This window comes from Panthera pardus, unplaced genomic scaffold, assembly GCF_024362965.1.
Source record: "Panthera pardus isolate Hobbes unplaced genomic scaffold, ASM2436296v1 HiC_scaffold_8, whole genome shotgun sequence".
Taxonomy (NCBI): Eukaryota; Metazoa; Chordata; class Mammalia; order Carnivora; family Felidae; genus Panthera; species Panthera pardus.
The window spans coordinates 139,196,700-139,220,918 of record NW_026527013.1 but is presented as its reverse complement, the minus strand read 5'-3'; the positions used below and the strand labels follow the sequence as shown (position 1 = coordinate 139,220,918).

General features: G+C 38.6%; 1 protein-coding gene across 16 annotated transcripts in view; it reads left to right on the top strand.

The window, feature by feature from the left end:
- The window catches only part of CADPS2 (calcium dependent secretion activator 2), a 540,953-nt gene that overhangs the window by 437,091 nt on the left and 79,643 nt on the right, over positions 1 to 24,219 (top strand). For all 16 annotated transcript variants that reach the window (XM_053897639.1, XM_053897630.1, XM_053897632.1 and 13 more), the window contains 2 exons: positions 9,325 to 9,428; positions 23,670 to 23,826. In XM_053897639.1, coding sequence (XP_053753614.1) covers positions 9,325 to 9,428; positions 23,670 to 23,826 — 261 coding nt within the window. The remainder of the gene's footprint in view (positions 1 to 9,324; positions 9,429 to 23,669; positions 23,827 to 24,219) is intronic.

The following is a 24,219-nucleotide window of genomic DNA, read 5'->3' as shown; positions in this document are numbered from 1 at the left end:
GAAATCAGAGGTTATTACCTATCGGCCCTAACTAAGTGCCCATATAGCTTCAAGAGCTAAATTAAAAGGCCTAATGAGTGTCTGTAATGCCAGATCCTTTTTTATTTCAAAAGGATAAACCTGTAAAAATACCCCAGAGGCATTTTGTTTACACACATTTTCACAGTGGCTGGCAGACCCAGGATGTTAAAATTGTAGAAACATTCAAGATATCACCAAGCCCAACCCACCTCTCTACACCTGGTCTTTACACTTGTCCAAGTAGGAGACATTCTCCAAATCTAAGCATCAGATAATCACCACTAACGCATTAGTTGGCTGCCCTACCCCATCTTGTTTACATCTCAAAGGAGACAGAGATACATACAGACATCAAGATCTTTGACTCATTTCTTAGTACCCAAGGCTACAAATCTTTTCAAAATAGATCTTTCATACTGTTCTCTTTCCTTCTTCAGCTTGCCTCCCACTGGCCAGCCTCTGCAGTCCTGACTTTTCACCCTCCTCATTTCCCGTCATCACCACTACCTCCGGGATCCTGCTTTGCCTGACTGTTCACGGGCAGACCTTCTCCTTGAGAATGAAAGAGAGTTTAAGGGGCAGGAGGAGGATGGGAGAGTGGAGGTGTGATGGTACTTCTTTGATGCGTGAATATAACAAATGACCGAGAAAACGCTATTTTAAGTAAATGTAATTAGAAGACAAGAACTAGGCATGAAATTTAAGATGCTATAGCCCTTAATTATGTGATAATTTAGTACTGGCCTGGCAGTTACTATAACTGAGATCAATTTCTGAATCTGAATTCTATTGAGAGGATAAGGAGCAATAAAACCAAGGAGACCATTTATCAGTTTCAGCTGCTGAATATATATCAGTGTGTGTGAGATATATGTATGATAGATGTATAGGCTATATAACGGGATAGATATAAAGACCAGTCTTTAGGAAAACCCCTGTTACACAGTTAGGCAGAATTCTCCATGGAAAAATTTTATGCTGTCATTAAAATCCTGCAACATATTTCTAACCAGAGCTAAACAGAGTTAAATAAATAAACAATGCAGAAAGTTTTTTTTTTCTCTGTCAAGCCTTCATAGTCCTCACAGCCAGCAATCCTATGAAGATATTTTTTTTTTTCCCTGGGAGATCCTGGATCTTCCTTCTTCACAAACTTGAAAGCCAGGGTCACAATAGTTAAAAAAACTTTATTTTTTTTTTTAACTTTTTAAGTGTTTGTTTTTGAGAGAGAGAGCATGAACGGGGGAGGGGCAGAGAGAGAGGGAGACACAGAATCTGAAGTAGGCTCCAGGTTCTGAGCTGTCAGCACAGAGACCAATGCGGGGCTCAAACTCACCAACCATGAGATCATGACCTGAGCCGAAGTCAGATGCTCAACTGAGCCACCCAGGCGCCCCTAAAAGGACAACTTTAATAAAATCAAGCCAAGGTGTCTGTGTTTCTCCACTCATACAAATCACATAACTATAAAAGCCTGTGACAATTTAAGCCTACTAATGTTTCTCTGATTCCATCACCATCACCCCCTTATTTTAAGATCTTAAGAGGAGACTATGTTGCCATATTCCTCTTGAAGAAAGTCTCACAAAACATCACTGATGTCTACCTCACATATGTATCTTTTTATGGCCCATTACCCCTGAATCTCCACTTGTTCTTGGCTTCTGCATTTGTTCAGTTTGGGTCCATTCTGGCTGCTATGGGCCTATACTCCAGTGGCCAATCTCCTTTGATCCAGAGTTGACCATTTGCTTAAAAATGAATTTACTGAGGGGAGAGATAATCCAGGTAAAGTAGTTAATGTGACTGTCACAACAGAACAATTACTCCAAAGTGCTGTATCATTAGCATGGTTAATTCCAGAGGTATTAACTGGAACTGTTGCTTTAAATGGCAGGGTTATTAAGTAAGTTAATACCAAAGGGATTCTTGGAATTAGCAGGCCACAGACCTATTGTTTTCAAACATCCATGGTATTAGTACTCTCAGGGATTTTAAACAGCTGTAGGGAGTCCATAACATTCCAAATCTTTTCATTCACACAGAATTGTTCAAATATGTACAGCATCCTACTGAATAACATTACAGAAAAGTAAGATGTGTTCAGATTCTACAGAAAAAGTCACCTTTTTTTTCCCTAAAATGAAATTTATACAAAGATGTAGCTTGATTTCAGGTAAACGAAATAATCTGAAGTCCCTACGGGTCACCGTGGTATATGTTTGTTTTTCATAAACACTGGTAGTTCTCAAAGTGCATTCCCCAAAGCGGCATCATTGGCAACTCCTAGGAACTTGTAGGAAATGCAGATTCTTGGGTCCCAAACAAGATCTACGGCATCTGAAATTCAGAGGGTGATGCCAGGGAATCCGTGTTTAACAAGCTCTCCGGGAGGTTCTGGTGCATACCGAAGCTGAGAACCACAGATCTATACGGAAGCTATTCCAGTCATCGATTGCAGCGATGGATGTATTCCAGCACTCTCAAAACTGTACTAACATTTAGGTTGCCATCAGACAATCCAGGAAGGGATCCATGTTAATGCTCTTCTCTTGCATTAGCTGAGAGTACCAAGTCTTGGGGAGTCAGATACTGGGCAAGGTTGAGTCAGGTTGGCCCTGAAGAGTTGGGGAAGTAGAGTTTAGTTTTAGAAACTGCTTCTCCCCTAGATTCTGAGGCAGTCTTCTTAGCATGTTCTACCCTGTTTCCTCTACGTGGCTAACTCAGGAGTTCTGAAAGTGGCAGACAGGTTTCAAGAGGGAGTTTTGCCTAATAAGAAAGAATTTGCTCTCTTACCCACCTTTCCCTCTCAGGATGAGAAATCCCATGAGCATGGAGATCTGGCTGGGATTAGGACTCAAAGAAGCCTGGTTGTGTTAGGCTCTGGCACTCTCCCTCACCACAGGTTGCTGTGCTAGAGGCAGAGGATGGGTCAGAAGACCTCAATAAATTTTAGACTTCCCAATTGAGTCATCAGTCTGGATCATGCAAAGTGGGAGAACATTAACACCAATAAGAGTTAAGGTTACAATTAGGACAGACTGGAGTCAGCAGACATTCCTTGAGCCAAGGGAACTACAAATCAGAACTACTATGATATACTACCTCACACCTGTCAGAATGGCTAAAATTAACAACTCAGGCAACAGCAGATGTTGGCAAGGATGCAAAGAGGAACCCTCTTGCCCTGTTGGTGGGAATGCAAACTGGTGCAGCCACTCTGGAAAACAGTATGGAAGTTCCTCAAAAAATTAAAAATCGGATTACCCTACGACCCAGCAGTTGCAACTATGATGTATTTATCCAAAGGATGCAGGAGTGCTGTTTCAAAGGGGCACGTGCACCCCAGTGTCAACAATAACCGAAGTATGGAAAGAGCCCAAATGTTGATAGACTGATGAATGCCTAAAGAAGATGTGGTATGTATATACAATGGAATATTACTCAGTGATCAAAAGTGATGAGATCTTGCCATTTGCAACAACATGGATGGAACTAGAGTATATTCTAAGCAAAATAAGTCAGAGGAAGATAAATATATGATTTCACTCATATGAGGAATTTAAGATACAAAACAGATGAACATAAAGGGAGGGAAGCAAAAATAATATAAAAACAAGGAGACAAACCATAAGAGACTCCTAAATACAGAGAACAAACAGGGTTGCTGGAGGAGGTGTTGGGGGGGGGGGGGATGGGCTAAATGGCCGATGGGCATTAAGGAGGACATTTGTTGGGATGAGCACTGTTATATATAAGTGTTATATATAAGTGATGAATCCCTAAATTCCATTTCTGAAATCGTGATTACACTATATGTAAAGCAGTTAGACTGCTGCTGACTTTCTCTGATCTAAAGTTTCTGACGTCACAGACTCACTAAAAGAAGCTTTTCTTTCTGAAGATCTCCTTATGTTACCTATGAGCAACTTAAAGCCTTCCTATTGACGTATCTTTGATCATATTTCTTGCAAGATAATAATGCTTTTCTTGCATGTTGAGTCCATTTAATTCCCTCTGTATCAGAGCTTTATAGCAGAACTTCCTCCTATTGACCAAAAACCTATGGTATAGAGCTATCCTCAATACCATATAATCTGCCAAGAGAGAAAGACACATAACTTCTTTGAAGCCTGAAATATTACCTTGTTCATCATCATATCCCCTTAGTTGTTAGTAGACTACCTTCCAGGCAATAAATGTTGACTCAAATTCAGGGTCACAAAATCTGGGGATGTTGAGGAACCAGGCAAGAAATCTTAGTCCGTATATAGGAATTACTTTTTGATGTACTCTAGCTGGTTATCATGACCTAGATGCAAGGGAGAGAAGTATTATGGTAGCATTATTGCCATGGTCCCTTTATCCAACACCATCTTTATTGTTTGGTTGCAAGTATAGATATAAGTCTGTTAAGACTTAAGGTCAAATACCTTACAAATTTCTCCATATCCTATATGGAGGGAAGGGGGGACTGAAATGATCTTACTGGTCTTCTCCCCAGGTTCCCTTGCAACCTTCACTCTGAGCATCACTGTGTGTCCAACACTAAGGATTTTGACAGGAAACGGCTAGAAGGGAGGCAGCTGGGGAGAATATGCTAAGAGTATGCAATAGGGAACAGAATTAAAGCCTAAAGCCTACTAAAGCAAAATAGTCAAGCTGTCTTCTCTACCTCCTTACCTTGTTTCTGCTGAGATATTTTCTTAAATGTACAGAGCTATAATTAAAAGGAATTGCTTTGACCAGTCAGGGAGTGTTAACTAGAAAATTAAAAGTGGTGCAAAATGAAGAAAGCTTGTCCCCAAGAGCAGTGCATTGAAAAGTCATCAAGCAACCTTGCTACTTTGGGCATATTGGTTTCAAATGACACTATTTGAAATGTATTACAACAATCATCAGCTTGGTGTGAAGCTTGAAGAATATAGAGACCTATGTAATGCTGTGAAGATGTTACAGAAAGTGAACATTTCGAGGAGGAATTCTCAAATATTCAGTGTTCAGATTTGTAATGGAGCCATTGATAACCTTGCTATCTAATAGAGTTCTGACTACAGACATGCATTAAACTTCTTGGCTGTAGTCAAATGAGTGACAGCCAGAGATGGTATACGCAGTGTACTTGATAAAAATGCTATTTATTTAAAGTATTAGAGTGGCCATTATGTTCAAGTACAAAGTTCTGCTCTTCTCAGTAAATTTAGTCTGGGAAAAATAAAATGTTTTAGACTAGTTTTAAGTTTCAGAAGGACACAGGGTACTCTCCAAGTTTTTACTTAAGATAGTGTCAAATGTAAAAGCTGGTTTTGACATAGTCACCTGTAAACAGAAACAAGTTTTCAAGTTCTTTCTGTGATTATTTTCCATTATTGCATACTTGTGGCTAAGGATATGGTGACTTAATAAACTCTTCAAACCTGCAGCCATTTCAGAAGCTATTATTGAACGTATAGTCAGTCGAGTGTGTGTGTGATTCCTATTCAAAGAATTGAAAATTAAAAAGGATTCAGTCCTTGTGTTATTGCCGCTTACCTGACATCAGAGGTAAGTTTTAATCCATTCTCAGCCGGTATCCTGTATGACCTTGGACACCTTCTTTAACCCCTCCAAGGACTCTCTTAATATGGAAATGGGGGCCATTATTTTCTAACTTGTGGAATGGTTGTAAGGATTCAGTAAATAATGTAATAAAGAAGGTAGGAAAGTAAGTTCTTTTGTGATAATAAATTTTGTTGCTTTTCTATTATGAAAAACACATGATATAAACATAGAAATATGTTTAACACAATCCAATGTAGAGAAAGCCCAACATTTATGTTTATAGGAAGCATAGAATTTCTTAGCTAGAAGGAATTGTAGAGATTATAGGATTTGGTGACTCTTAGCATTTGTTTAGTTTATGAACCACTTTGAGAACCTGAAAGGTATGAGCCTTCTCTCCCCGCAATGCCTTCATACCCAAAAATTAGCAAATAATTTTAAGGCTGTGCCCTAAAACCTGTTCCTAATCTCTAAATCCCTTGGGTTAAGAATCCTCAACTTAATTCAATACCTTCAATCTAAAGATGGAAAAATTAAGGAATATAAGTGATATGCTCTTGAGAATTAAAAATTATTTTGATAACCCTTTTACAAATATGTCTTTCTCTAATTTAAGAGTGCAGCATTCATCGGATTTTTGAGCATTATTCTCAAACTGCAGCCACATTTCATTGGTGGACTTGCCGATTCTGTCACCCTTGGCATGTTAGTGACAGGAGCAATTTGCAGTCGTACACAAAGTTAAGTGATTTGGGTATTTACTTTTAACACAGTTTTTCCCAAAAAGGTATATTCTTGCATCGTCAATAAACTTTCATTAGTTATCTGTGATGGTCCAAAGCCTATTCAAAATATTGAGGGTACAAGATAATGAGATCTAGTTTCTGACTTGGATCTGGGCATAGACTCATAAGCCCCTAAGAGGGGAGCTCGGAGGGAGGAGCAACTCATTCAGCCCTAGAACTTTAAGAAGGTCCCACATTTAAAGCAACATTAAAGTTGTATCTTCAATGATGAGTAGGGGCTTTCTAGGCAGAGAATCCAGATGTCTTAACTCCCTGTGTGGGCAGATTTTACATGGCTTAATTGTCTTTTTAGTTTAGAATCATTAACTGATACATATATGGTAGTCCTAAAATATATAGGATGCCCCATTGGAGACCCATTCCCTGGTTTTACAACCATGCATCCTCATTCCCTGAGCCACACAGTCTCCAAACCTCAGGGTCATTCTCCTCTCTGGCCTGCAATTTCTAGTAACTTTCAAGGGCTTGCAAATTTGTTCTTCAAAGCATCCCTGCACCCTCCTCTTACCATCTTCCCATAGTTCTCCATATTGCTAGACCTGACCCTTGGAATCCTGGCCACACAGCCTCACCAATCCTTCCTTTTTCTGCACAACCACAAATACATTTTCCTAAAATCAATTTAATCTGAAGCCTTGCAAAGCAACGCTTGCTGTGTTGTACGTAGGATATAGTTATCCAGTGTACTTATGATCTTAAAGCCTGCCACAGTCCGAGCCCAAACTCATCACCTATTATTCTCCTGCATGTTTGCACTCCAGCCAGGCAGGGGCAAAGCAGAAGTGGTAAGAGCCCACATTAAGTTCAGTTCTCCCCTTTTCCACTTGCTAGCTGTTGCACTTCATCCTTCCAGGCTTGTTTCCTTATCTGTAAGTTAGATGAATAAATAACCAAACAAAGCTGTTAGGGAAATTAGTGTGGTGATGCATGGAAAGTGCCTGGCGCTATATGCCTGACACATAATTGACTCAATAAATGGTAACATTTGTAATCATTATCTTCCTCTGAAATGCACCTCTCTGTCATAGAGACATTTCTAGAAACCTGTCCTCTACCTACCAGGTCATTTGTTACTCCTTTAGGACGTGCTTCAGGTTCTGCTTACCTTCCTGCTGATTCCTCCCTCCAAACCCACCTGTTCTCGGCTGCTCTCACGTCTACATTACTGCTGTGTTTGCTCTGCGTTGTTTTCAAACTTTTCTTAAGGAGCTTGTCTTTCTCATCAGACTCTAGTAGCTAGAGCTGCCCCCAAATGGAGGAGATGATTGTGCAAAGCCATGATCTCCTTGACTTCACCCTCTTGAGGATTTTGAAGCGATCGTGAAACAGGTGGAAGATTGGATAGTTGATGTCTAAGGATCCTTTTCAGTAGTGATTTTGCAGTCTGAGTTGTTACAGATCAGGGACATGGCTTACACCCCCTCCTCTTCACAGCTTAAGAACATGTAGGGACACTCAATTATGTGGTGTTTGGCAGACTGGCTTTCCGCTCTTGACCCCTGTCACAGACAAGCGGTGGCTTTCCATCCTGCAGGGAAGTTTAGGAGAATGAGTGCAGGGTTGGGGGATGGAAACCCCCACATCTATCACACTGTGACCTATAGTACGCTTATAATAAATGTTTAATGAGCAAGCACCAGCCATAAGCAGTGTTTCACTGCCTCATTGTACAGCCCTTGGAAATAAGAGCAATTGGAAGAGTGTCTTTCAAGTTTAAGGTGAAAGTTTTAGGAAGAAGTTGAAGGAAAATATCCATTGCCAAAAATCAGAACTCCTTAGGTTCCGCAGAAAAAGCCATTTCTCGGGGCGCCTGGGTGGCTCAGGCAGTTAAGTGTAAGACTCTTGATTTTGGCTCGGGTCTTGGTCTCCCAGTTTGTGGGATAGAGCCCCACATCAGGCTCTATGCTGACAGTGCAGAGCCTGCTTGGGATTCTCTCACCTTGCTCCCTGCCCCTCCCCTGCTCCTTGTGCGCTCGTGTGCTCACCCTCTCTCTCTTTCAAAATAAACATTTTAAAAAGAAAAAGCCCTTTTCCTGAAAATTTTATTTCCCTTCTTTACAACCTCCTTACTGGGACAAAGAGTCCATGAATGTAAGACAGTGTTTATCTTCAGTGTGCTTGTTCGAAACTCTGTTCTTCACATTCAGTTTGAAATGGTTTCATTATACGAGGCACTTCTGATTTCTGCCAGTTGGTTGTATCTCTAAAATCAACTGCTTTTCCTTCTCTGTTGCTGAATTTCAGGTAGCTGTACTTAATCTTATTGTGGCCTTGCCTTTTTATACCAGTTTCCCTAATGCTGAAAGAACCTTCAGCTTCAAAGAACTCCTCCCCACCCCTCTCCAGTTGGAGGAGGACAGGGGGTGGCGTAATGGCAGACATGGAAGGATGGGGCGGGGGAGGGGGAGGAATCAGTTAATCGCAGGTTGTCCAAGTTGTTTTAGGTGGCTTTATATTTCTTGAATTTAAGATCAACGTAAAGTATAAACATTTCAGGCTGAGAATTTAAATGGTAACAAAAAACCATGGTTTTTGCTAATGTCAGGAATGACTCATCTGGTGAGAAGGGTATTGTATTGATAATACAATACAGAGAGAAGGAAAAGACTGTAGTATCTTCTCTCTTTGTGTTCCTGACCTTGAGGAGAATAGTAACTTGTTTGTTGCAGAAGTTGAGCATCTAATATGCTGATGCACCTGTTCTTATATATTAAATGGCAAAGCACTTGCAGTTCTGTGATTGCTTTGTGAGGGAAATATTTTCTACAATCTGGTGAACTGTTTTTGTTTTTGTTTTTTTTTTTAAGAATGTATTTATTTGTATTTTTTGCATCTCTTATTTCTCAAAAATATGCTTTCTATTCTATTTCAACACCCTGATCTCCTCATTACATATTGGAGTATGTTTGGCTTTTTCTTTTCAAGGTAACATTATGATGATTTCTTTTTAACATAGAGACCATGAACCAGGCAACTCCTGCCAGAAAGCTGGAAGAGGTCCTTCACCTAGCAGAGCTCTGCATAGAAGTCTTACAGCAGAATGAAGAGCATCATGCAGAGGTGACGACTTGCTTTAACTGTCCTATAAAGCTGCACGTGATGCTTTGCCATAGTGGGAATAGCACTGAAGAAGTGGCCTGCCCGTAGACTTTGATAGGTAGCTGGCCATCTACCTGTAAGAAAAACTGAGAATGTATGTGCATTTCCTGGGTATCCAATTCCTGTATGTTACAGAGGGACTGTAGATGTATATAATTTATTATCTGTTCCTGACAACAGTCACTCTGTGAGGAACACGGGAGAACTTACGGGATCTGCCAAACACGTACAGGTAATACGAAGCAGAGCTGGAACACAAACCCATCTCCTGATGCCGGATTCCTTGTGTCTCCCCCATGCTGGGATGGCTTTAGTTTAGAAATGGAAATTAATCAAGATGCAAAAGGAAAAGTAGTGATAAACTATAACAAAATCAAGTAGAAGACATGGATAACTACATGACTGATAATTAGTCTTTTATTCTTACCATCAAACTTTTCTCTAAATTTTCACTAAACCTGCATTCTTTATAGTGTTAAAAGTTTTAATTGTGTATTAACATTCACTCTGTAGAGTGGTATTTCACCAGGCCAACTGCTTATTCTAAGATTTAAAACTGCTGCTCTTTTTAATAGTCATGAGCGTATTAAAAAAAAAAAAACAAAAGGGGGCACCTGGGTGGCTCAGTCGGTTAAACCTCTGACTTCAGCTCAGGTCATGATCTCACAGTTTGTGAGTTTGAGCTCCACGTCGGGCTCTGTGCTGCTTCGGATTCTGTGTCTTCCTCTCTCTCTGCCCCTCCTCCTTTCCTGCTCTGTCTCTCAAAAATAAACATTAAAAATTAAAAAAAAAAAAAAAAAGAATTTTATGACTTTGAATTCAGTTTGGAAAATATATGGATTTAAGTAAGTATAATAAATTTCAGGGCCTTAACAGTGCTTTTATTCTTGAGGAAGCACATGAAATGGGCAAGAGTTTTTTAAAAGCCCAGATACATAAGACTTTATAGAACATTTATATGTAATGAGGCCAAGTTCTTAAAAATATGAGAAACTATAGGAAGTACATTTTAAGCAAATTCTTAAAAAAGAATATTCAGGAAACCTTACTATAGGTAACTAAGATTTATGGTATCTGATTATAAATATGATCATTCAAAACATCTGCTTTTAGCTCACACTATGGAATCTAGTTTTTACCTTACATCTGTCATGTGTGAACTTGTTATGGATATTTTATTTTAAACTGAAGAAACAGCTGCTTCAATAATGTGAAATGAATCCCCATGAGGATCTTCTCTAGGCTAGTACTACTGCTATGTTACAATGAAAATGATTATATGCTGAAATATATGTATGTGATGTCTTTGTCTTTTGTTAAAAGGCATTAGCATCAGAGTGTTAGACATTTTTGAATTAAAAAATATTTCTGATTGGATATTCAGTTTCAGTGTATTTCACCTAAATGGGTACATCTAATATTCCCCTACATTTCACAAAAATACCATTTAATTTTCCTGTACTCATAAGGAAAATAATTACTCTCCTGTCTTTTAAATGCAATGATTAAGTGTTGTCTACTCCACGCAGTCACTAAATGCTTGTTAAAGGTAATGTATTCAAATATAATTAAAATGTAAATAATATTTTGTAATCCACAAAAATATGGTTGACGAGATGGATCATCATAACTCATAAATATCACTCTACTATATGCTGAAGTATAAGATTATTATAATGACCTCGTTTTAAAATGCTTTGTAACACTATGGCCTTTTCCATTACCCAATGCTTCCAAATTCTTGGAATCCATCAGGGAAGAGAGGTGAGTAAAGCTGTTCCCACTGTTTTTCTAGCATGGAATAAATAACTCTTTTAGTGAAGATTAGATAGAACCCACTTTGATCGTAGTTACTTTAACGCCAAGTTACTTCTCCTCCTTACAATTAAAGATTATTTCTTTGAATGGACTTATCTTGGTTGTATCGTTTCTATAAATGTGTCTTAATAATTGTGTGCATAATTACTGCTGGCCATCTAAGTACGGTTTTTGAAAAGGTTTTGATGATTTGGTTTTATCCTTTTTTTTGCCTTTTTCTTTTCTTTCTTTTTTTTTTTTTTTAAAGATTTTTATTTTACTTTTAAGTAATCTCTACGCCCATTGTGGGACTGAAATGTACAACCCTGAGATCAGCAGTTGCATGACCTACTGACTGAGCCAGCCAGGCACCACCCCGCCTTTTTCTTTTTGTAACCAGCAGAGCAACTTTTTCTTTGAACAGTATTGGGGAGAGAATTGGTCTGATGCTAACGTCATTTCCAGAGTAAGTTAGTAGACCGCACTCTGCACTGATCTTTATTCTGCTGGGTGTTCACATTGGAGTCTCTTTACTACGCACGAGCACCTGCTTGGCTCCCTTGGTGGAGGTCAATGTGTCTGCCTCACAGAGCCCTCCCATTGGCTCCTGTGTAGGCTTCTTTTACCTTTACTGTACCTCTATCACAGTGGCAATTTAGTTTCAGGGCTAAGAGGTGGTTTCTATCAGCAATTTCCCAGTCAAGCAGTTTTCACTTCTTCACATTTTTAACAGCCCTCCCTTCTCTCTGATGGCCTCTCCACTTCTCTTTTGAGGCCTTATTTCTGACCTTGTTTTCTCCTTAAAAAGATAGTTTAAGATCCTTTCCAGAAAATCTTTAAGGCTATCTCCACATTCCAGTGCCTAGACTGTGCCTGACCAGAAACGTAGGCAAACCGATCTGTCAACTGTCCATCCAGAGGCCACTCACTTTGACAATGCCGGGAGGACGCAGATGTTGAGGAGAAAGCCCTGGGCTCCCACCAGCACACCGTCTCCACATGTGCCATTTGACTGATAAGAAAACTGACCCAGAAAGGTTGAGCGACTTGCCAGAAATGCACAGGTGGTTAGTGACGGGGCTGCAGACCTGGGTGCTTTGCAGTGAACCACATTGTTATTTCTCGTTGACTGGAGGGGCAGAATAGTTGTCTTACCCTGGTCTGCTGCCAAGTTTCATACTGGGCATCATAGCAGGAATGGCAATATAGAGGGGATGATTATGGTGCAAGCCTGGGGATGCCCCTTTCCATTCATTCTCTTCCTTTCCTGGCTGTCTGGTGGATCCTAGGACTCTGCCTAAGGGAGTGGAGTACTGAAAATATCAGTAGATGGGAGGAGAGAAGAAACATCATCAGTGCAACCACAGCTCAGGTTGTTCCTTTGTTGCTCATGATTACAGCAGGATCTAGATTTAAGGTCGCTGAAATCGTCGAAATGTAATATTGTCCATCATATCAGGGACACTGTAAGAAAAAAGGATGTTGGCAGTAATTTGGTATTTGTGGCACAGATAGCTCTCAGTTCACTGCACATCGGCGATTCTTCTTGTGCTTCAGCTGGCTGTGTCCCAGGCTCTTCCTCCGGCAACGGAGGCAGGACAGGAAAGGAGTTCAGGGTGGACACACGTATTTGTGCATACACTCACTCATATGAACATCAGTATCTGAACCAGATGATGTTTCTGGATGGATTCTAACATGAAGAGAGAGGGTATTTGATTTTTTTCTCCATTTGTTTTGCCGCTTTGTGTGTGACCCTACTCTTCTCACTAACATGCACATCCAAGGAGCATCTTAAAGTACGGTTATTTGTTCATGAACGAGATCTGCTTACTACCGACTACTGACTAAACTACAATAATCTCAACCGTTGAGTTAGTATTAATTACGTAGTATTTGTATCTCGATAGCCAGTGAGATAAACCAACATTTTTTAGAGCGGTTTTACTATTGGGTTAGATTAGCCTCTGGTCCAACAAATGTCCCTTATTTTGAAAGAAGATAACCAGCAAGTGGCTTTCAGATGGCAAAGTTATAGAGACAGAGTTCCATTTGCTGCAGTGACTCTCAAATGGAATTCCATGAACATCAATAGCCTACCAAAAATGTCTGTTAATTATTTAGTAGTGTTTAATACTGTGTGTATATAATGTATATAATACTATATAATAATAAGAGTAGTACTTTCCTCTGAAAAGTACTTTCCCCTAAGATATGCTTTGAAATATTTTCAGTTTGCCTTCTCTCTTGATTATTTCAATATTTATATTCATGTATGAATCCAATGAGGGAGAGATTTTGTTGAATCCAAAGAGCCATAAAAAACCTATGGCTAGGTTGACAGTGGTTTAGGTGTCGTCCTCTAGACCATTCCACTGGTTCCTCAAAAGAGCGTACGTATTTCTGGAATATGGCCCCTTAGTGTTACATTGCTCTCTGTGTATGTGTATGTTGGGGCTGGGGGATCTTCCAGACACTAGACTTGTCTCCAGAGCTTTCAAGATTGTCCATAAAATACAGGATTGCAAACTGATCTTTTCCTGAGGAAAAAAAAATGAGCACATAGTGCATTTCAAAATCAGATTCACTGTCTTTTGCTCATTTATGCAGTTATCTTTTTTTTGTAAATTATAAATTTTAACTATATTTTTTAGGGTAAAGTTAATCAAAAGCCTCTGACCTCAAATAAATTAGAAAAGACATAAAGGAATATTAATAGATGTTCTGGCAAGAAAAAACCAGAGGACATTAACAGTGGTCTGATCTGCACAACATGATAGACATACAGATAGAAGGACAAGTATTGTTGATTAAGAAGCATCTACATGTGTAAGAGCTTGGTCTCTATACTCCAGCTCACTGAGATTCAAGTTATTGTTCTGACACCTACGAAGTACATGACTTTGGGCTAGTTCTGTAAACTCTCTGTGTTTGCTAACATAGAAAGCAAGGATAATTATGCCATTTACCTTTCTGGAAGGGTTGTTTTGAGGATCAAATAATATAATGTATAAAAAGCCTTTATAATAGGGGCGCCTAGGAGGCTCAAGTAAACATCTGACTCTTGATTTTGGCTCAGGTCATGATCTCACGGTTGTGAGATTGAGCCCCACATCAGGCTCCATGATGAGTGTGGAGCCTGCTTGGGATTCTCTCTCTCCCTCTCTCTCTGTGCCTCCCAAGCTCGCTCACGCGCTCGCTCTCTCTCTCTCTCTCTCTCTCTCTCTCTCTCTCTCTCAAAAAATAAATAAGGGAGGTGAGGAGAAGTATTGCCAATTTGCAGAAGAGGAAATGGAAATTCACCGAGGGAACTGATTTGTCCATGAGCACTCAAGTCTCACCACTAAGTGCAAAAGCTTGGTACTCACTTCTAGTTTCAGTGTCCATTCTTACCTGCACTGTTTTCAACTGTGCTTAGAAAACAAACACAGCTTTCAAAGTATTGTCACCTTGTCACATACATCATTTTCACTGTATAAGATCTTTTTGTTGTTAGAATGTTGGTAGAAATGGTATGGCTGAAGGATTACAATCAAGTTTTGTGTTTTCCTCTTAAACAATTCAGCATTACCTTCTGCCTCTGCCATGTCATATACAAAAATTAGTGGCTTAGCTCTAATGCTAAGATAACTTTAACCCAGGTAATCATGACTTGATTGGTGCCCTTCAGATGGCTACATTTCTGAGTGGGGTTTCCTCCTCCCTGGTGGAGATCTTGATGCCATGGAACCTCCACAATCCTCCGTGAAGTGGTCCTTGAGGGAGGACATCGTACAGCCTCTCTTCTTACAGTCCACGGTGGGATGACTGCCACCTAGGGGGATGGCAAAAAAGTAAGTGGGTAGGTGTAGAAACCACTCTGTTCTCAAGGTAACGGCCTGTGACCCTTACTTTTTCTTTTCAAAGACTGTGATTGCTTAAAGCTTTCTCTGGTCGTCTGAGGAGAACAGGAAGCGTTCATCACAGATTTGCTTACATTCATCAGGAATACAGTTTGAGACACAGAAGTACACTTCTGTAAAAATAATGAAAATTGTGAGTTGATCGCAAAATCTTGCCATCCTGAAGTTACTTTTTTTTTTTTTTTTTTTTTTTTTAGATAAAATTCTGTTCCATTTTATTTCATTCCCTACTGTGGCTTTGTCTTCCAAGTTCATTTTAAAAAGAGCTCTGTAAATTTTTCTGAGTCTTGAAATAATCCTTGACATAACATGATGGTTACTTTCTTAATCTTTTGAGATTAAAAATTTTAATCTTTTGTGAAAGTACTGGTTGTGAACTACAAGTAAGACCAGAGGTCCCTCTGCAGCACCGCATTTTTGCTCGAGTTTCTATCCTGCTGCACCTAGAGTCAGGAATCTCTGGTTCCTCTTATGTCAGTCATTGCTGTAGCTCTAAAAGATAGGAGTAAGACATATGTAATGAAATGACACTGTTTTATTTTTTACTTTTATATTATTTGTCACATACCCTTTTTTTTTTAATGTTTATTTATTTCTGAGACAGAGGGAGACAGAGTGAGTGGGGGAGGGGCAGAGAGAGAGGGAGACACAGAATCTGAAACGCGCTCCAGACTCTGAGCTGTCAGCACAGAGCCGGATGTGGGGCTCCAACCCACGAACCATGAGATCATGACCTGAGCCAAAGTCGGACGTTTAACTGAGCCACGCAAGCGCCCCTGTCACATACCCATTTAAGTAGATAGTTAAAAAGTATTCAAAGATAATATTTTGAAAGAGCAATAGCTCATGACATAAAGCATACCATTTCCAACAGTTTTTCACGTTTATATATTTGTAGCAGCAAAGTTCAAGTCCTAAACACCGAGCTGGGCATTAAATGTCCCTAGCTCTCACATCTGTTTGTATTCTTCCTGTAGGCAATGTTTTCTTACACTTGCCATCCATTAATTCATTACATGGCGATGTTTTGTATTAATAAATTGTCGGGCGCCTGGGTGGCTCAGTTAGTTGAGCATCTGACTTCGGCTCAGGTCATGATCTCATGGTTCGTGAGTTGGAGCCCCGCATTGGGCTCTGTGCAGACAGAGCCTGGAACCTGCTTCAGATTCTGTGTCTCCCTCTCTCTGCCCCTCCCCCACTCATACTCTGTCTCTATGTCTCTCAAAAATAAATAAAACATTTAAAATAATACTTGTATTAATAAATTGGACATTATCTTGTGATACAAGTTTTTAAGAAAATACCCAATGGGTTGATATTTTATAATCCATTTTGTTTTGCGGTTTGACACTTAATGTGGTTTTAATCTAATTTACATTTGAAGAAATTAAATGAAGTTTTACAACCATGTATCACATGTTCTTAGAAAGTTCTTGAAAGTAAACGTTGACTTCTCTGGCTATAGCATGATGAATCCTTTTTTTTTTTTTTTTTTTTTTTTTTTAACGTTTATTCATTTTTGAGAAAGAAAGAGAGATGGGAGGAGTAGAGAGAAAAGGAGATACAGAATCCAAAGCAGGCTCCAGGCTCCGAGCTGTCAGCACAGAGCCTGGCACGGGGCTCGAACTCACGAACCATGAGGTCATGACCTGAGCTGAGGTTGGAGGCTTAACCAACTTGAGCCACCCAGGCACCCCCATGATGAATCCTTTTTAAGTGATTAATTCTAATTGGGAAACTAATGGAAACTTCTGTATCACAGAAGTGTAAATATTTTGTATCTATTTGGTTAACACACTACCAAAAGGTATATTTTAAAAGGGGGAGAAAGGGGGCTCCTGGCTGGCTCAGTAGATAGAGCATGTAGCTCTCGGTCTTGGGGTGGTGAGTTCAAGCTCCACGTTGAGTACAGACTTTATTTAATAAAGAATTTTTTTTCTAGGCTGGGGAGGGGGGGAAGACCTGAAAAACAATTCACTAAAAACAGTATAAAGAGAGCCCTTATGGATATGAAAAAATGTTCAAACCCATTCATTATTAGAGAAATGCAAATTAAAACAGAACTGAGATGCCGTAGCCAGACAAATCCACATTATTTTTTTGTGTGAGTGTGATAAGAGCACTTAACACAAGATGTAGCCTCGAAGCAAAATGTTGAGTATGTAACAGAGCACTGTTAACTCTAGGCACTGTACTGCACAGTAAATCTCTAAGACTTGTTCATCTCGTATAATGAAATCTTCGCACCTTTCACTAATGCATCCCTGATTCACACTCCCCCCAGCCGTTCTGCGTCTGAATCCACCATTCCACACTCTGCTTCTAAGGATTTGACTAACGTAGATTTCACTCAGCATAACATCTTCTAGATTTAACCAGGTTGTGGCAAATGGCATGATTTCCCTCCTTTTTAAAGGAATTTCCATTGTATATCAATGCCCTATTTTCTTTATCCATTCATCTGCTGGTGGACATTTAGATTGCTTCCATGTCTTAGCTATTGTGAATAATGCTTCAGTGGACAGGGCAATGCAGATATCTCTTTGAGATTCTGATTTCAATTCCTTCAGATATACTCAGATATAGGATTGCTGGATCTGTGGCACTTCTATTTTTAATTTGTTGAGAAATCTCCATACTGTTTATCATAATGGCAGTAGCAATTTACATTCTCAGCAACAGTATACAAGAGTTCTCCTTTCTCTACATCTTCAACAAAATTTATCTTTTGTGGTTTTTTTTAATAATAGCCATCCTGATAGGTGTGAGGTGATAGCTCATTGTAGTTTTGATTTGCATTCGAAAATCAAAGTACGATTAATGATGCTGAGGACCTTTTCATATGGCTGTTGGCCGTTTGTCAATCTTCTTCAGAGAAATGTCCATTCAGGTCTTTGCCCATCCTTTAATCAGATTATTTGGGTTCTCATGCTATTGAGCTGTAGCGTTCTTTATACACTTTGGATATTAACCCTTTATCAGAGAAACTCTTTGCAAATATGTCCTCCCGTTCCATAAGTTGCCTTTTCATTTTGTTGATGGTTTCCTTTGCCATGCAGCAGCTTTTTAGTTTGATATAGTCCTATTTATGTATTTTTGCTTTTGTTGTCTGTGCTTTTGGTGTAATATTCAAGATATCATTGGGTAATAGTCCCTTTTGATCTTTTTTATTCCCATGGCATTGGTTTTAATGCCTTCTCTTTCATTTATGATTTTATTTGCATCGTCTTTTTATTAGCCTAAAGTTTTCTTGGTATTGTTTATCTTTTTAAAAATTTAACTTAGTATCATTGATATCTTCTATTACTTCATATTTTCTATTTCATTTAAGCTCTAATCTTTATTATTTTGTTTTTTTCCTAACTTCAGACTTAGTTATTTTTCTAATTCTTTGAAGTGTGACATGAGGTTGTTATTTGAGATCTTTCTACTTTTTAATATAGGTGTTTATTGCTGTAAACTTCCTTCTTAGTACTGCTTTTACTGCATCCCATAAATTTTGGTATATAGTGTTTTCATTTTTGTTTGTCTCAATATATTTTCTATTTCCCTTATGATTTTTTGTTTGACCCAATGGCTGTTCAAGAGTATCTTGTTTATCTCCATATATTTGTGATTTTTCTGTCTTCCTTTTGTTACTGATTTCTGATCTCCTTCCACTGTTGTAAGAAAAGATACTTGGGGTGATTTCAAAAGTTAAGAATTTTTTTGTGACTTAGTATGGGATCTCTCCTGGGTATTGTTCTGTGTGTACTTGAGAAGAATGTGCAGTCTCTGGCTGGTGGGTAGAATGTTCTTTATATGTTCTTTTAGGTCCGTTTGGTCTAAAGTGTTATTCAAGTCTGCTGTTTCCTTATTAATTTTCTGTGTGGAGGAGATCAATTCATTATTGACACTGTAGTCTTTAAAGTCTCCGAATATAATTGTATTGCTTTCTATTTCTCCCTTAAGAGTGTCAGTGTTTGTTTTATATATTTAGGTACTCTGAGCTTGGGTGCATATATATTTATAATTATTCTTTCTTGTTAGTAAATTGACTCTTTAATCATTATATAGTGACCCACTTTTTTTTCTTTTACGGCAGTTTTTTACTTAAAGTCTGTTTTGTTCGATGTAAGTATAACCACCCCTGCTCTTTTGGTTACCATTTGCATGGAATATCTTTTACAATACCTTCACGTTCAGCCTATGTGTGTCCTTAAATCTAAAGTCTCATAAACATAGAATTGGACCTTTTTTTCTATTCATTTATTCAGTCTGTGTCTTTTGATTGGGGAGTTTAATTCATTTACACTTAAAGTAAGTATTCTTAGGTAAGGATTTACCTTTTAATTGGACTCCACACCTTTCAACAGTGGTAACAACTTAAATTTAATTACATACCAAAACACTACACTTTTACTTACCCCACTCACACACGCCTACGTTATGCCATTGATGTGAGAATTGACTTCTTCTATACTGTGTATACATTAACAAATTTTTCTGGTAATAGTCATTATTAAAAATTTTTTTATGGTAAAAAACTTTTGTTAACACCCTTCGTACTCATGATGAGGGGTAATAAAAGTTGAATTCAGACAGTTTTTGTCCGTAACTGAAACTTAACATCTTGATCAGTTGACATCAGACTTCACATAGCCCAGTTACATTTATAAAGCAGAGTAACCAGTCTTTTCAAAGCATGGGATTAGTACAGACTCAAACATTTTGAAAGTCTATCCTTGAAGGACTAGGAGATAAGTATGTTCTAATCATTTACATGAGGACTCTATGTTCTTTAACTCCCCTTACTATGCATTATATTTGTAGTTCCCACATTAAAGAAGACCTGAGAATGTATCCCCAAAAGTGTGAGCTTAAAATACAAGACTGCCATATTAAAATTTTTGTTGACATTAGATCTAGCAAAGGCTCTAGGGAAAAAAAAAAAAGTGCTGACTGTAAATGCCTTCTATTTATGTACATAGGGATTTCTTAGGAAGCTTGATGCTCCATTAAAGGTATTTTTAATTCATTGGGCCAACTTCTAAAATGTATGGCACATTTAAAACCTATACCATAGTTTGCTTCTTTATATAAATCAGATAGACCTAAAGGAAGTAGACACTTAAATCTTTGTATTTCAGTATGAGTTATCTGATTTGGATTTGATTTTTCTTTACAAAACCCACACTCACTCAATACTTTCCTGGGGTTCCTGGGTGGCTCAGTCGGTTGAGCGTCTGACTTCGGCCCAGATCATGACCTCACGGTTTGTGGGTTCAAGCCCCGTGTCAGGCTCTGCCCTGACAGCTCAGAGCCTGGAGCCTGCTTCGGATTCTGTGTTACCCTATCTGCCCCTCCCCCACTCATGCTCTGTCTCTCTCTCTCTGTCTCTCAAAAATAAACATTAAAAAAAATTTTTTTTAAATACTTTTCTGTTTTAGATTTTATACTAGAATTAAAAGTGATTTGTTCACCCCTATTATAGTATTATATTACTATTAGTCTATGTATTTACCTTTACTAGTGAGATTTATATTTTCACATATATTTTTGTTGTTGTTGTTGTTTAATGTTTATTCATTTTTAAGAGACAGAGACAGCGTGTGAGTGAGGGGCAGAGGGAGAGGGAGACACAGAATCTAAAGCAGGTTCCAGGCTCTGAACTGTCAGCACAGAGCCTGACATGGGCCTCAAACTCACAAACTGTGAGATCAAGACCTAAACCAAAGTGGGACACTTAACCAACCGAGCCACTCAGATGCCCCAATATTTATTTATTTATTTATTTATTTATTTATTTATTTATTTATTTATTTATTGCTTATTTTTTGAGAGACAGAGCACAAGCCGGGGAGGGGTAGAGAAAGAGAGGGAGAGAGAGAATCCAAAGCAGGCTCCACACCATCAGTGCAGAATCCAATGCAGGGCTTGAGCTCAAAATGACAAGTTCATGGCCTGAGCTGAAATCAAGAGTAGGACGCTCAACTACCCAGGCACCCCTATATTTTCATATATGTTTGTGTTAATGTTTAGCATCCTTTGTTTCAATTTGGAAGAATTCCCTTTAGCACTTATCTGTAAAGGCAAGTCTAGTGGTAATGAGCTTTTTCAGCTTTTGTCTGGGTAAGTCTTTACTTGTCTTTCATTTTTAAAGAACAAGTTTGCTGAGTATTCTTGGTTGGCGTTTTTTTTTTTTTTTTTTTAGCATTTGTATGTATCTTACCACTCTCACGAAGCCACCAAGGTTTCTGCTGAGAAATCTGATAGCTTTGGTGAGATGGTGGGGGGATCTGATAGCTTTTGGTGAGCTTTGGTATGTATCTTACCACTCTCACCAAGCCCCAAGGTTTCTGCTGAGAAATCTGATAGCTTTGGTATATGATGAATTACTTTTCTCTTGCTGCTTTCAAAATTCTCTGTCTTTGACTTTTGACAGTTTAGTTGTAATGTGTCCTGGTGTGGACTTTTTTAGGTCAAGCAATTTGGTGTCCTTTAGGTTTCATGAATCTGGATGTCCATTTCCCTATCCAGGTTTGGGAGGTTTTCAGCCACTATTTCTTTCCTTTTCTTTTCTTTTCTTTTTTTTAATTTTTTAAAATGTTTATTTATTTTTGAGATACAGAGTGCAAGTGGGGGAGGGTCAGAGAGAAAGGGAGACACAGAATCCGAAGCAGGCGCTCCGGGCTCTGAGCTGTCAGTACAGAGCCTGACATGGGGCTCGAACCCACAAACTGAGATCATCACCTGAACCAAAGTCGAACGCTTAACCGATTGAGCCACCCAGGTGCTGCAGCCACCATTTCTTTTAAAAAGGCTTTCTGCCCCTTTCCCTTTCTCTCCTGTCTTTGGGACTCCCATAATATCTATCACTGGTTTATTCAAAGATACCTCATAAATCCTGTAAGCATTCTTCACTTTGTTTGACTCTTTTGTTGTTATTGTTCCTCTGACTGGAAAACTTCAGATTACTTGTCTTCAAGTTCATTGATTTGATTCTTTCTTCTTGATCAACTCTGTTGAAGCTCTCTGTTGAATTTTTCAGTCATTGTTCAGTTCTAGAATATTTGTTTAGTTCTTATGGTTTCTGTCTCTTTGTTGAACTTCTCATTTTTTTAATGTTTTCCTGAATTTATTTAGTTGTTCATCTGTGTTCTCTCGTAGCTCATTGAGCTTCTTTAAGATGATATCTTTGTGGGGCGCCTGGGTGGCTCAGTTGGTTGGGCGTCCAACTTCGGCTCAGGTCATGATCTCGCAGTCCGTGAGTTCGAGCCCCGCGTCGGGCTCTGTGCTGACAGCTCAGAGCCTGGAGCCTGTTTCAGATTCTGTGTCTTCCTCTCTCTCTGACCCTCCCCCGTTCATGCTCTGTCTCTCTCTGTCTCAAAAATAAAATAATAATAAACGTTAAAAAAAAAAAAGATACCTTTGTATTCTTTCAGGCACTTTGCAAATCTCCATGTCTTTAGGTTGGGTACTGGATCTTTATTTTGTTCTTTTGTTGATATCATGTTTCTTTGATTCTTCATGGTCCTTAAAGACTTGTGTTGGTGTCTGCACATATGAAGAAGCAGCCATCTCTTGTATTCTCTACAGACTGGCTTCCTCAGGGAAAACCCTTCACTAATCATCCCATTAAGAGATTCTTGGTGGGCTGGTTGGTAGGGACCATGGGAGATTGGGCCTGCTGCTGGATTCCATGGGCAGGCAGTCTTGGTGCTGTGGTCCATGGTCAGACCACATGGTTTTCAAGAACTTTCTAGAAAGTAAATATTATTTTCACTCATATAAACAGCAGATTTTTTAAAGTGAATATTGCCATGACCTAAAAGGCACTAGAAAATGCCCAGCTGACTATAAAATAATAAATAGAACATATACAGACTTGTCTTTGTAGTGTTACTGTCTAATTAAGAGGCAGAAATTAAAATATTCACATATATAGTCATATGTACAATGCCAAGACCTGCAAAATTAAAATGCTGGGCATCAGAGAGACTATGGAAGACTAGTTAAGACAAAGACCATTGGAGATCTAATTAATTAACATCAGAGTTAAGAAATCCCTCTCTTTGAAAGTATATTTTAGCTTTACACCTTAGATTTATTTTTTAAAGTACTACAAATAAAAAAGTAGTATTTTTTAAGCGTGAGAAAAAATGTTATGCACAAATTTTAAATAAGCAAATTTGGCATTGAATGAAATAGGAAATCTAAAATAGAATTAAAATGCAAAATGACATTTATCACTTCACTTTAAAAATACATGTTTAATATATAACATTTGAAAATATAAAACAATGTATTTCATAATTTAAGTATAACTACTTATGAATGTTTTTGTGTATTTCTACTATCGCTTTTTTCTGTGAGTAGACTTATTTTTAAATGTGTTACATATCCTATTTTATAGCATTCGACTACACTTTCACTTTTAATGACATGTTTTCAGGTGGCAGGGTATTTGTGTGTGTTTCTAAGAAGTAATCTAATTTTACATTATTTATTTATCCTTTTATAGGCATTTGCCTGGTGGCCCGATTTATTGGCAGAGCATGCAGAGAAATTTTGGGCTTTATTCACAGTGGATATGGATACTGCACTGGAGGCCCAACCACAAGACTCCTGGGATAGTTTTCCTCTTTTCCAACTACTTAATAATTTCCTCAGAAATGACAGTAAGCACGTGCGTTTTCTTTCATATATGAAATGGGGAGGGGAAGGTCGATGAAGAGAATGTTGTGTGAGTGAATGTGTATTTATAGAGCTCTCACACTCACTGAACAAGACTGACATTGATAACATTAATGTTTTCTCAGTCTGCCTGACTTTTTCAAGCTGGGTTCTGGGGGAAACCAGTACTATGCCCAGATTTCTCCACTGGCCTCTGAAGTTCCTCTTATTTCTACCCTTCTGCTTTTATCAAGAACTGATAATATAGGCATCTTCGCTGTACCTTGTGAATCAGAAAATCTTCAGAGGTTAGCATTTCTAAAGCACTTGAGAATACTTGCATCTCTGAAAGACAACTTAGAAATGTGCCATTATTCTAAGAATCATGCTATGTTAAG